This window comes from Artemia sp. Qi Xiang Cuo, chromosome 19, assembly GCF_049724085.1.
Source record: "Artemia sp. Qi Xiang Cuo chromosome 19, ASM4972408v1, whole genome shotgun sequence".
NCBI lineage: Eukaryota > Metazoa > Arthropoda > Branchiopoda > Anostraca > Artemiidae > Artemia > Artemia sp. Qi Xiang Cuo.
In genome coordinates, this window is record NC_142812.1 from 6,029,526 (window position 1) to 6,044,373 (window position 14,848).

Here is a 14,848-nt window from a genome sequence, read left to right on the forward strand (position 1 = left end):
AGGAGTACTCGTTTCATGGTGCGTTTCTCCAAATCGTTTCTCCAAAGGTGCGTGCCTTTCCAAATTCTCCTTTGATATTACAGGCATAGCAGTAGGCTACTCGTTTCATGGTGCGTTTCTCCAAATCACTGTTTTTTGCTGGTAATGAATTGGTGTGCGCCTAACGGAGGATTTGACTTGAGGATAGTTCTATTTATAAGTGATAATTCCTAAAAAAAAAAAAAAAAATTCAACTCAAATACAAATTATAGACTAAATTCATTGACATCGTTTAATGCGTAAATACGGGAGAAGCAAGATATTTTATATAACGTTTACCGGAAAAGATTGAAAGCGAGCTGAAATAAAAGTCAAACAGTTCGTTTTTTCCTTCTATGTTCTTTAGTTGTGTCTAATGAAAATTCTTGGTGGAGAGATGTCTCCTTTATTCCTTGCGGTTTTGAACCCTTCTTGTGACGACTTTTGTGCACGAGTTACTTATGTTCCCTCAGTAATAAGGGATGTGAGTTCAGCCCACTTTACGGTAGCCAAGGTTAGGCTCTCGAAATCGTTCATTGCCTATTATAATTCTTAACCCTGTTGTAGTTGTTCTAAAGAGCAGACCCTCTGCAGCATAAATATTGGTCATATAAAAAAAAACGTTGATATGTCGTATGTCGACATATCAATGAGCTTACAGTTTGAGATAATCGCGATACTTGAAAATATTAATGTTTGATGGTTTTCACAAGCCAAGTTCGATCACGTCTTAGACCAGATCTGACCCACCTGCTTCAGGCCTTAGATTAAGAAATCTGGCTGCAAGCTATAACATTAACGCTGCTGCATTTCTATGAATTAAAACACCATAAAAGTAGGCCAGGTAGAACCTAAAATTAAAATGCCAGGCCAGGTAGAACCTAATTAAATTAAAAGGCCAGGCCAGGTAGAACATAATAAAATTAAAAGGCCAGGCCAGGTAGAACCTAATTAAATTAAAAGGCCAGGCCAGGTAGAACCTAATTAAATTAAAAGGCCAGGCCAGGTAGAACCTAATTAAATTAAAAGGCCAGGCCAGGTAGAACCTAATTAAATTAAAAGGCCAGGCCAGGTAGAACCTAATTAAATTAAAAGGCCAGGCCAGGTAGAACCTAATTAAATTAAAAGGCCAGGCCAGGTAGAACCTAATTAAATTAAAAGGCCAGGCCAGGTAGAACCTAATTTTGAGCTCCTCTTTGCCCTAGTTATGAATATGAATAGAATAAGGAGCTATAGTTGCTCCTCTAGTTATCGAAGTATTTTACTTAAAGTTACTAATGGTACTTGACAAAATTCACATAGCTTAAGGTTTCCGCAAGCCAAGTTTAAGCAAGTTGCCTATAGGCCCCGTGGCTTAGTTCTGGAATTTGTACTGCAATATATTAGAATGCCACTAGAAATTAAGGAAATTGTATTGTAGCTTACCTATGAACAAGAAGAAAATCAGGAGGCCCAGCTCTCTCATCGATGCTTTCAGCGTTCTTCCTAGAATTTGTAATCCTTTTGAATGTCGTGACAATTTAAATATCCTAAACACGCGCACAAGTCTAATCACTCGAAGGATGGCTAACGACATTGCCTGGTTCGTACTACTTTCCCTAGGACCAACTGGCGCTTTTGGTATGTGAAAAGATTCTTCTTCTTCTGCTACAACAGTGGCGAGTGTAATAAAATACGGAATGATAGCGATTAAATCAATAGTGTTCATAACATCTTTGAAAAAATTAAATTTATTTGGACATGTGGCAAATCGCATAATTAATTCAAAGGTGAACCAGACTATACATATTGTTTCTATTAGAAAGAATGGGTCTGTGATGTCAGGGACTTCGTCTTCCTCTATCTTTGTCCCGTTCATAGTTGTGTTGTACACTTTATAGTGTTTAAATTCTGGCAGTGTTTCTAGGCAGAACACAACAATTGAGAGAAGAATCACGACTACAGATATAATTGCTACAATTCTAGCACCTTGACTACTTTCTGGGTATTCAAATAGCAGCCACATCTTTCGCATAAATTCGTTATCTGGAAGAGGTCTCTCTTCTTCCTTGATGAAACCTTCGTCTTCCCTGGAATAAGACATTTGTAAGGGAAGTAAGTGAAAAAATAATAATTTAGCGGCTAAATATATGTAGGCTACTGCACAAGCATTATAGATTTCGTTGACAAAAACTCACCAGCACTGTATCTCGGAGACAATGGCAGTACTTCAGAGATACTATATGTCTTGAAATTATATTACACATACTCCTTCAGAGCTTTGTCTGAAGGAGGACTAAGGTGAAGCCTGTCCACCCTCTCGTTTTCAAAAGTATGGGAGAAGCTTGGACAAGAGCTAACTTAGAAATAGCTTTAGGGCATATAGAAGGCTTGTCTAGCTTGTCAAAATGCTAGAATAGATGGCTGCTAAAGAAGGGTATAGTATCTTGTTTTAATATACCCTTAGTAGGACTGCCCGCACGAGCACAAAATTTTTGTTTCGTTGGGTTGTAGGAGGGAAAGGAAAAATGGAAGAGGTTCAGTAAATTGGGTATTTATTACGAAATCAATAATAATTCTAAATAGGGATAGGTCCTTTTATTAGACAGTGAAACGAAAATACAAAACAAAGACTCAATATTTCGATGACGCAGTCGGTCATCATCATCAGTAGAGTTACTAACGTATCATAATTAAAACAAACTGCTTTTATACTAAACAAAATAATCACTTCCGGGTCAAAGCAAGTTACCGGTCTATTGACTTAAAAAGGTCACTAACTGTTCTTGAATTTTTTAATACTGCGTTGAGTAAAGGTGGTACAAGTTTCTTCGAAATTGCAGGTCAAAGCAGGTTACCGGTCCATTGACTTAGAAAGTTCACTAACTGTTCTTGAGTCTGGTAATACTGCGTTAAATATTCTTCTAATTAAAACTGAAATAATGCTGAATTTACAGGTGCTAAATTTATCATTTTATTCTTCTAATAGCAAATGAAATGTTGCTGATTCTGAAGTTGGTATGTCATCCCCATATAAAAGCTGTTTAAAAACAGCTATCCCCATATACTGTTTTTAAACAGCTGTTTAAAAACAGTTTATATGTCATCCCCATATACTGCATATAAAAGCAGTTTGTTTTAATGTTGATAAGCTAGTAACTCTACTGATGATGATGACCGACTGTGTCATCGAAATATTTAGAGTCTTTGTTTTGTATTTTCGTTTCACTGTCTAATAAAAGGACCGTCCCTATTTGGAATTCTTATTGATTTCGTCAAAGAAAAGGCAGTGTGGTCATGGAGAATAAGGGTATTTATTAAATTGAAACATTATTAAATTGAGCAATTTCAATTGGATATTTTCCTGTTAAATGTTGTCTCTTTTTCAGAAAAAAAACGAACAGAAAAAAGGTCTTCTATGTGCATGGGTCGTGTCAGCCATGTCTAATATTAGATAAAGGAAATAAGTTTTTTTCAAATAAAGTCAAGAGCAACGTTGAAACTTGAAACGAGCAGGAACTAATATTTATATGAGAAGGACTCCTCCCTGCTCAACTCCTCGCTGCTTCTACTAAAGTTTTATAATGCTATATCGGAAGCATTTATGAGCACACTTATGCTTAAGAAGTGCTTCTTAAAGTAAAAAGAACAAAAATTCAAAATTTGGCGTAAATACCTGGGGTTGAGGATGGGACAGTCTCCCTCTTATACGGAATATCTGATGTTGCTCTTTACTTTCATTTGAAGAAACTCAATTTAATTATTTAATTTCTGTCTGTTCTTAATACCTTTTTCAGGGTTACCCTAAATGTGAGGAGAGCTACCGCAGCCTCAAACTTGACTCTTGAAATCAGAGCATAAAATAGAACAATGGTTTAGGAAAAATCTCATTTAGCATATTTGCTTTCCAAAAAAAGTGTAATTGTCAAAAATTGACGCTCATCTTCTAATTTAGAGGGTATCTTTTCCCCTACAGCACTGCACGCTTCTGTTCCTACAATGTAATCCCTTTCTTATTCAACAAGAGCCCTAGATCTTTAAATGACTATTGAACAGACCCTCTTCAAATAAACTAAGACTAGAGACAACGGATATTAACGTTCATGACTACCCTTGTCTGGAAAAATTAATTTAAAAAACAAAGTTTTTCCGAGGGAATTAAAGAACGAAATTGAAACTTAAAACGATCAAAAATTATTACTTCACAGCCTATCTATCATATATCAATAAAACTAGTGCAATTAAATCAACTGGTGATATTTCCCTATGTTTGCAGGATTACAGAAAACTAGCGCTTTACTGAAAACACAAAAGCCAAGTAGGCTATAATAAACAAGAATTTTGATTTAGGAGTCAAAGTAAATACGTAGCCTCACAACAACAAACTAGTGGTTCTAGGCCTTTACCCCCCCCCCGGCGATTACCCCCCGGAAAATAGCCCCGCGGAAAATACCCCCCGCGACAAATCCTCCCCGCGTAAAATCCCCCGGAAAATACCACCCCCCACATAATACCCACGACAGGCATTTACCCCCCCCCACCCCCCCCCATTAAATACCCCTACCCCCCACGAAAATACCCCCTGTGGAATATAAGGCTTTCCCAATTTGAGAATTTTATTCGAGTTTTATTATTTAAATTTCCGTAGGGAGAAGGAATTTTAGTACTTGTGTATTATGCCTCACTCACTCAAGTTTACGCTGTGTAAAATTCGAGAACACACTGTTTTTTTGTTAGTTTCTTCGTTACTTTAGAAATAAATTTGGGCTTTAGATTTGTACATTTGGAAGGGGGGGGTAAAGTATAGTACTGCATGCAAAATGTGTTTGGCACATATATAGATAAATTAGTGTATTTCAAAGCCAAATATATGGCCATGAATACAGTAAAATAACATAAATGAATATAGTGAATGGGATGGGGAGGGGGTGTAAAACCCCCCGGAAAAAACCCCCACCCGGGAAATCCCCCCGCGGAAAATGACCCCTCCCCACGGATTATAACCGCCGTGGAAAATACCCCCTCCTTGGGAAATACCCCTGCGGAAAATACCCTCCCTCCCCTGTGGAAAATAAGGTTTCTAAATTTGAAACTTTTATTTGAGTTTTTTTTTAGTTTTGTTGAAAAGTGCTAAGGAACGAGAAAAAGAGGAACTTACATACCAGAAGTATCTTAAAAACTTAGAAAAAAACACAAATCCATTTGTGCCGAAAAGACTTTGTGTCGAAAGATATGAACTTCTGCAATTTTTGGCAGTAGCAGGTGCCAAATTAAAAAAAAAGATTGAAGAAGAAAAAAAAACATAGGCAAACAATCATCAAAATTAAGCTAAAACATATGGCCATCAAAAAGTTTACGAAGGTTTGGCTATCCTTTAAAAGGATAGTTGGCTCTGGGAAACAACAAATTCTAAATTGTTTAAGTTCTTACGGACAAAAGCGTTGTCAAATTCTACGAGTTTGTTTTTCTTATCTTCTAAGTGTAAAACTACCACAAATCAGCATTAACAAATAAATGAAACCCAAAACTAACAAAAATTACAATACATAGCCTAGTCAAACTCAAAACAAGCAAAAAGTAAAAGCAGTAAAGGAGCAAAAATTAAAAGGCTGATAACACCCATGTTTTCTTTAGACCAGAAAATAATTTGCACTTTACTTAAAAAAAACAAAAAAAAACGTATATTGTCAGTTTGATTAACATATTCTGATATCTATTCCTTAGTCTTAATACTTACTTCTTTATTTGCTAAAGTAAAAAAAAAGTGAAAACATTTAAAATGTATTTTGTTTTCAGTAAAGTGCAAATCATGTTCTGGTCCTGAGGAGGTGTGGAGGTTTTCAGCCCTACTCATGATAATTGTTGCTATTTTTAGTTTGAATAGGTTATTTATTGTATTTTCTGTTCGTTTTGGGTTTACATCATTTATTAATGGTGATACGTGGTAGTTTTACGCTTGGAAAATTATTTGAATTTATTTCTACTTATTTTTGGCTTAACGAGGCTGTTCACTATTCTTTGACAAAGATGTTTTGTGGAAAAAGGTTTTTTTATATTAATTTGCGCTCATTTTTTATTGACATGGTCTTTTTCATATAAAGAATATTTTATATTTTTAAAAAAAATTTTTCTTTTACACTCCATAGTTTTTACTTTGAAGATTATTTGACTTTATTTCTGCTCATTTTTGGTTAAATGAGGCTCTTTACATTTCTTTATAAAAGTTATGTTTCCCATTAACAAATACTGTCTGTAAGTAATTAAATAAAATAAACAAATTTTTCAACTGAAAGTGAGGAGCAACATGAAACCTTAAAACGAACTGAAATTATTACATCAAGGAGGCACACTTGTGCCTCTCTAAAGAGGCGACCCACCACTATGTTAAGCGATTTCCGGTCCTAGCGGTCGTAGAGAGACGGCGGTAATCGCATTTTGTAGCCTAAGCTCAAACTAAGAAACATGCAAAATTTCACCCCCCTCCGACTTTATCTTCATGGGGGACAGTGGGCCGGACGTTTCGACCCTCCTACCACAGCCCCCCTTTAACGTTGGCTGAAATTTAGAGGATAAGCTTTCCTAGGGCATGGGAGCTTATCCTCAAAATTTTCGCTCAATCCGATCACTCCTACTCTGTTGTCCAAAAACCAAATCTCAGGTTATTTTTCTTTATCTGGCACGCCTTGAGGTTACAGTGACACTGGATCCGAGGGAGTGAGGACTTATCCAAAGTGGAATTCAATCTGTTAGGGTCTTTTGACATTTTCAGAGTGTAAAAAATTTTCCCCAAATTTATAGATGCTAAAAACATTGTTGTTCCATAAGAGCCCATGTTAATTTTTGAAAATCCTAAAAGCATAGTATTTCATTAATAAATTAGATCAAAATAGTCCTCTTAACCTGACAAAATCGACTGCAAGCTTCCAAAAATTCCAGCTCTTTCCCAGAAGTTTTTTTGTCGAAAAACGAACATTTTACTTTGTATTTGCTTGCGTCGAAAATAGACTGCAGAGACTAAAAATAATTTAACAAGAGTTTCTGATGGTACAGTGGTCACTATTCCTGTCTGGTATGCGGAAGACCCGAGTTCGATTCCCCGTCAGAGTAAATTTTTATATATTGAATTTAAAGTAGTATCTCTTAAATTTAAAGTTTAAAAAAGAAACTCAGTTTCTTTTTTTTTAAATCCAATCTATTAAATCCTTCGGCTCAACAGGCGTCTCCAGAAGAATATCGCAATCGGCCTTCAGCTTACAAGTAAGTCTCCACTGCTTTAATAACATGCCGTATACCCACATGCTCGAAGAAAAATTGAAAAAAGAAAATCTTACTGTGCATTTGATTTGAGTATTCAGGAATTAAAAGCCTTAACAAAAGAATCTTCAAAAGAATCCCCCAACTTTAATTCCTGACACGATCAGATAACAGTTAGTCAAGCAATAATAAGTAATAAACTGTACAAAAACGTGGAGAAATTATTTGAAAAAAAGTACTTTTTCTAAAGAGTTAAAGAGATTCAATCACAAGTTCGAACCTTAAAACGTACAGGGATTAGGAGATACAGTTGGGGGCCTGCCATCCCCCAACTATTATTAGGTTAATGAAGTGTTTCATTTAAGTTTTTTATGATGATCGCTGATCAAAGTTTATGTTATTTGTGCCTTTCATTTATGTTATTTGACTGTGTTCATGGCCGTATATTTGGCTTTAAAATACACTTATTATCTATCTATCTATTATCTAGCAGAATAATTGTACCAAACACATTTTGCATGCAGACCCGCTATGCTTTACCCCCCCCCCCCTAATGTGCAAATCTATAGCCCAAATTTCCGGGGGTATTTTCCACGGGGGAGAGGAGGGGGAGTAATCCCCGGGGGGGGGGGGGTAAACACCGGCCACCCAAACTAATCTATAACGCTTTTTGTACTCTTACAGGAGCTGTGATATCAGTAACTTTCAGTATTCAATCAAAATTATTTTAAAAACTTAGGCATAAAAATAATAAGTTTAAAGTCATTAAACAGCAAAGAAATAATAGATTGATTTATCGGGTAACATCTTGGTCTCACTTAATATTACTCTTAATGAAGAACATATCAACCATAATATGGACTCTGGAGATCCAGTTATTTCACTCTATAAAACGGAGAATTTCAAGTTGTGGTACAAGTTTTAAAGCGAGTCTGCAGTCTTAATGTTAATAAGAATCCTTCACTTCGAGCCTGTCAACAAAATAATCATGAAATGTCTTTGTCAGATACAAAATGACAGTCAATAATTGAACTGAGCTTATTGTGCAGAAGTGATTCCAAATTAAACGTAAAGATAAATAAATAATGCAACAATATGAAACTGCTTTACTTTTATACTGTTAAAAGGGCCCTTTTATGTTAATTTTCACCGTACCAAAACTCGTATATTATTTTGTGTTTTTAGCAAAGCGCTAGTTTTCTGTAATCCTACAAGCATAGAGAAATGCCACCAGTTGATTTATTTGCACTAATTTTATTGATATATGTAAAATAAGCTGTGAAGAAACAATTTTTGTTCGTGTTAAGTTTCAACTTCGCTCTTTACTTCCCTCGAAAAAACTTTTTTTTTTTAAATTAATTTCTGCTCGTTTTCGATAAAAATTTAGTTTAGAAACAACACTGCCATGACCTTTTTTGTTTTACGGAATAAATTCTGTTCGTTTTAGTTTTTAATGTTGTTCCTTAGTTTCAGTTCAAAACTTAGTGTCTTATATGATTTCTAATCACCTCCTATTTAGGAAGAAAAAGTTTCATTTCTTTTTGTATTTTTTTTTTAATAAGAAATAGACCTTTAGTTCTTTGTTTAAAAAATTAGATTTAGTAGCACTTAATAAAGTAGCTCCATGCGAGTAGCTTTGACACACAAGTTTAACTAAGCGGACAGGTTAGCACATCGACATGCTCGTGGGAAATTTTTCTAGCTCAACAGAAATGTGCCTTTATGCTTAGGGAGTTATTTGACCTGTCCCTAAATAGATAAGCTATTCATTACTTACAAATGAATCGAAATTAAAAAAAAAAGGATCATTCTTGGATAGGTAAGATAAATGGTATTATAAACTAAGTTTGTTTTCATTTCAAAAATTCTGGAAAGAATTACCTGAATTCTCATACAGAACTGGTTTGGATGCACAATCTTGCGTATGGAGAGATATTACAGCTGAATTGTCAAGTAAATAATTTGAATAAGTAAGTAAAACAATAAGTAATCTTTCTTTTAATTACAACTTTCTGTGGTTCCAGAACCACATGGCTACACTTCTCCAACCACTAAGTGGCAAGGGATTGGGGTCAGGAGCGTAATTTTTTATAGGACAGAGGGAGGAACTGCCTCTCCCAGATCACAGTTTTCCCCCAGACCCCAGTCCCCCCCCAGATGAAATTTAGTTTCTCCAAAAATGTTTTCAAAACAAAGATAAGCCTGCATAATTCAAGCATCCACTGAAATAGGTCAGCTTTCTTTAGTACATCTTTACCTTTTATTTTACTATATGGCTCGATTTTCTCTGTCATTTTTACTTGGTTTGGGAAAATTAGCTCCATATTTTAAACCCCCCCCCCCACACACACATACAGAATTTTGACAAGATTACGCCATACGGATTTAGTGATCTACGTATGGATTTAGTGATCAACTAAGAATGTCGTTGCAAACCATGAACTGAATGACCTCTATTCCCTTTTGAATCAAAATGATTAAAAAAATACCTTTCCGGGACATGCTTTAAAAAATGAGTGCATCTGATTTATAAAAACAGTGAAATTATCTGAAAATGATCATATAGAAGGGGAAAAAACCGTGATTAAAAAAAAGTAGGAATCGAACCAAAGACACTTTAATTTAAAGTCCAACGCTGTACTAACAGAACCCCGCCTCTAATAATCTGATTTGATATATTGGGTTTTGTACCTTAATTGCGTGGGTTATAAAGGGGGCTTGGAGGAGGAACATACGGGAGGGGTTCTTGCAAGCCTCCAGTTAAGGGTTTTGGACCATAATTATTACAATGATGATATCGTCTTATACTTCCAAGCCTTTCAAACAGTTTGTGGTATTGAACTGTAAGTAAGAAGTGACTTGGATCAATAGTAACCGAAACTCTAAAAACGGAATTTTGATGTCAATAGATACATCAAAAGAATCGGATTTTTATGCTGATTTTAGATTGATACGTTTTATCAGGTTTAGTACCGCGTTACGAGTTACGGAATATTGAAACCAATAGATATTTCAAAACAGTTGTATTTTTATGCTGATTTTAAAAATATATGTTTTAGTAAGTTTGGTCTTACCCATCAAAGATTACTAGCTTGAGAAACTAGTAGTATCCATCTTTTGAATTCTAAGGGGCCTCCGTACCAAACAGGTTTTTCTGGTAGTCCTATTCTACAGGGGCATTACACCTTTCAAAGAGATTTACGCAATTTCTAGTTCAAGGTAAATACATGTTTTTTTTTTTACCATCTATTGAATTCTAAGGCCCCCGTACCAAACAGGTTTTTTCTGATAGATATTCCATTCTACTGGTCATTAAATCTTTCTCTGCCAAGAGATTTACGCAATTTCAAAGTTCAATGTCTTTTTTAGTGATAAACCAAAACCAGCATGTCTTGTTTCGCTGTTATGCAATTATTTTTTGTATATATTCAGGTTTCAAATTAGATTCTTCAACAGTTTTGAATAGTTTATTCAACTTAACACTACTGCATTTTTTTTGTGAACATTTACATAGAGAAAATGGATAATATTAAGCAAGCTCTAGTGAGTAAAATTGTCTCATTATTATAATAAACAGAATTTGTCTTGTCATTAATTTAAAGAAGATATTCTTTCTTTACAATAGAACTAAGGGTGCTTATTCACTTAGAGTACTATTGTTTAGGAGCTGAAATCTCTACATAGTTCTCTTATAGGCTGAAATTTACGGTGCGATTTTTATCAAGATCAGTGGGTCATTTTAGGGATGTTTTTGAAAAAAGTGCTTAGCTTTCGATCGGTAATTTGGGATAAGAATAAAATGTTGATTCTTTTAATGTATTAATTGTTACAAAAGCTTCCTTTTTACAGTTTCGGTTACTATTAACCTGATTTGTTCCTTACTTATAGTTCGTTACCATGTACTGCTGGAAAAAGTATTTCAGTGATATTTTAGATCATAGTAGCCTAATGGTGCTTTTAGTCTTTAGAAGAAGAACCAAAACAATTTATAATCTATGCTGATTACATTTTTTTAATGTATTAAAATAATTATAAAAAATATAAATTTTTAAAAATGATTATTTTTTTTTTATAATAATTTAAAATATAAATATTTATTTAATTGAAAAAAAAAAAAATTCCATATCCCCCTATTTTAAAACCATTTTTTTAATTAAAAAAATAGGCACATATTGCACCCTGTTTAAAGTAGAATAATCCGTGGATTCTTAATCTTTATGACCCAAAGACCAAAATGGTCCCATTTCCCCTGCCAGCTGTTTAGCAGAAAGATAAGCATCTTGCAACTTTTTTGAAGCAGAAGGCTTAGCTTTCAATCGGTAATTTGGGGTTAGAATAAAATGTTGATTCTTTTAATGTATTAATTGTTACAAAAGCTTCCTTTTAGAGTTTCGGTTACTATTAACCTAGAGTTTCGGTTACTATACTTATAGTTCGTTACCATGTACTGCTGGAAAATGTATTTCAGTGATATTTTAGATCATAGTAGCCTAATGATGCTTTTAGTCTTTAGAAGAAGAACCAAAACAATTTAGAATCTATGCTGCTGCTTACCTTAGTTTAAGAGCTGAAAATCATTCTAAAAAATCTAAATTTGTAACAATGATTATTTTTTTTTGATAATAAATGAAAATATAAATATTTATTTAATTAAAAAAAAAAAATTCCAGCTCCCTCTATTTTTTTAATGAAAAAATAAACACATATTGAAGCCTGTTTAAAGTAGAATATTCCATGGGGTATTAAAACTTATTACCCAAGGACCAACATGTCACTATTCCCCCTTTTAGCCGTTTAGAATAAATATAAGCATCTTGCAGCTTTTTTAAAGCAGAAAAAAAAACTCAGTTAATGTTTTTTAAAATTTAGTGGCAAACCCAGTTTTTGTCGAATTAAGATTCAGTTGCTCAAAAATGTAATTGAGAACCCCTGATTTCGAAATCAATATGTTTTTTAAAATAATTTATATTTATAAAATAAAATTAATTATTTTATAAACTAAAAATTCATTTTTTTTAAATGCTAAATTTTGCCTTTTTTTTTCAATGAATAAGATACGTGAAAAAACCACACTTATGACAAGAAATAAATATATATCGAAGGTGTATTATTGTAAGCTGCAAGAACATCAGTTATAAAATATACCTTTATAATTACACACAATGTTTACCGGTCAACAAGTAAACTACTTATAGCTACAGTTCCCTCTAGCCCCAGGATTAGATCCAATCATGTTGGAGGTACGATAAACAGAGAATTGACTGCTTTTCATAATGACTCAGCTCATCCTACTGGAAATTGTGAGCTTGACCCCATTAATGTTTTTCCAAGCAGTCCAGATGTAGAAGACAAGTCAGAATTTGTAAGTATATACATAACTTTTTCCGTTCACATTTTCCAACGTAATGTAAAGTTTTTCAGGCGCTTTGCTTGTGATGAGTAAAATTTAGAATTTGTTTCTAAACTATTTCATTTGCTTTCATTAAAAACATTTGTGTTGTATAAAGTAATAATTATAACGAATTTATATAAAAAAAACCTTACCTTTTAACTTCTAACAAATACTCATTATAATGAAATAATTCAAATGTTCCTTTTAAAAAAAAAATAAATATTTGAAAAACAAAAAAAAACAAAAACGATTTGCTATTTCAAAGTTGGCAAGAACTCTTTAAACTTGTATTATCTCGCTAGTCCATTTTCGCGCAACGGCTTCTTATCAAATCTCCCATAGCTAAATTTGATTTTTAATCCGATATATATCTATAATTTGAATTCTAAGTTGGCTTCTTGTGACAGCATATGCATTTCCGATAATATGTATTAGCACAGAGGCAAAAGCTTTTTAGTAATCTCCAATTATGTCTTCACAGTGTTGTCAAGAAACATTAGTTGGGGCGAACTCATTTCATTGCAATACTTAGGGGTTTTCGAGAAAGAATTTGAGACTGTTCTCTTTGAATAGTGTTGTGAAGTCCGATACTCCCAACTCGAAGGGTTATCGATCCTCCTACCTCGAAGGAAGCTCCCGATTCCCAAGGGTCCTCCCCGGGAGGGGTTGGGGGGGGGGAGAGCTGTGAGGGGAGGCGCTGCATGATGCGCCGCGGGCCCGAGAAGCGCCGCAGGGATGCGCCGCAGGCCAGGAAAGCGCCGCAGGGATGCGCCGCGGGGATGTGCCGCGAGGATGCGCCGCGGGGATGCGCCGCGAAAAAAAAATTGTTTGATAAAAAAAGAAAAGTGTGTTATAATTGTGATAAAACTTTCGTCAAAAAAAAACCATACCTCTTAACTTCTAACCAAGATGAGTTCTAATGCAATAATTCCAATATACCTTTTAAACAAAAACTAACTATTTGAAAAAAAAAAAAAAACGATTTGAAATTTAAAAGTTAGCAACCACTGTTTAAACTGGTAAAAGTTAGCTAAGCTTTTGCACAAATCTTGGCTCTTATCAAATTAATCCATTGCTATTTCATCCGCTATGAATTTTACGTAGGGATTTACTTGTATCAGGACGTTTTTTTGCAATAAGAAGCTTTTCTAAATAATCTCCAATTATGTCTTTACAATGATGTCAAGAAACATTATTTTGGGGCCAATTCATTTCAAGCAATTATTTTCGTTGAAAGATGCATTCGAGAAAAGAATTTGAGGCTGTTCTATTTGAACAGTGTTGTGAAGTCCGATACCCCCAAAGCGACCGGGCAACAAACCGCCTCCCTCGATGGAAACTCCCGGTTCCCAAGGGGTCCCCCCCGGGAGGGGTTGGGGGGGGGGGCTCTAAAAAGGACCAACCAATATTTTAATTGCACTTTTATTGTTGTTATAGATGGAGAAAAAAAAGTTCTTCTCTCTGACAATCATTTATTTAGCCCAAGTCAACTACATGTAAAATAAAAACTTTTTTTTCTACAGATTAAAGATATAGCACCACCAGCGACACCATTGAGTGATGAAGCAAGTGTATTTACAGAAGAAATTCTGTCACCACCAGCAGAGTTCAGGGATGAACTAACACTAGTTCTAGAGGATTTGGAGTGGCAAAGAAAGCTGCTTAATGATGGTTTTGGGGAAATGGCTTGCCTGGAGGACATAACCAGAGATATTGACATGCTCGACGACCCAGAGTGGGCAGATAGTTTTATGCGTGAACATTTAAGTGATGCTACAATTAAATCTGAACTGAGTTCTCATAACGAAATTTCACCAGAGGACAATACAGACAGGATCAACCAGTTGTCCCCAAGCACCCTAGAATACATACAAGAAGATTTCATGCCCCATTCCTTCAATGTGATTGAACAGACTGGAAATAGCGTTATTAATAATTCCCTGTCACCCTCCTCCACCATTCCACTTAATAGTATAGATAGTAGTAGTAATACAACAGTAGCTCATTTTTCCGGGGACATTTTTAATGGCCACTTTATAATTAGCAAAGTGAGTCCAGACAAAATCGGGTCAGGATTTGAAAACATCATAATGCCCCTGGACTCACCTAATTTTTAATTTTGAGAATACGCACTAGATCCTGTGAAAGCGTACCGGGTAGATTATCGCCTTCCCGAGGACAATGCGAACATTATTTTTACTTACC

The 14,848-nt window shown here is 34.8% G+C and overlaps 1 protein-coding gene and 1 long non-coding RNA gene across 6 annotated transcripts in view; one reads left to right on the plus strand and one right to left on the minus strand.

Annotated features, from left to right (window-relative positions):
* Positions 1-14,848, minus strand: part of Sh (Potassium voltage-gated channel protein Shaker) — a 338,900-nt gene that overhangs the window by 154,158 nt on the left and 169,894 nt on the right. For all 5 annotated transcript variants that reach the window (XM_089105495.1, XM_089105496.1, XM_089105497.1 and 2 more), the window contains exon 4: positions 1,444-2,087. In XM_089105495.1, coding sequence (XP_088961621.1) covers positions 1,444-2,087 — 644 coding nt within the window. The remainder of the gene's footprint in view (positions 1-1,443; positions 2,088-14,848) is intronic.
* Positions 1-14,848, plus strand: part of LOC148940432 (uncharacterized) — a 79,285-nt gene that overhangs the window by 40,243 nt on the left and 24,194 nt on the right. The window lies entirely within an intron of this gene.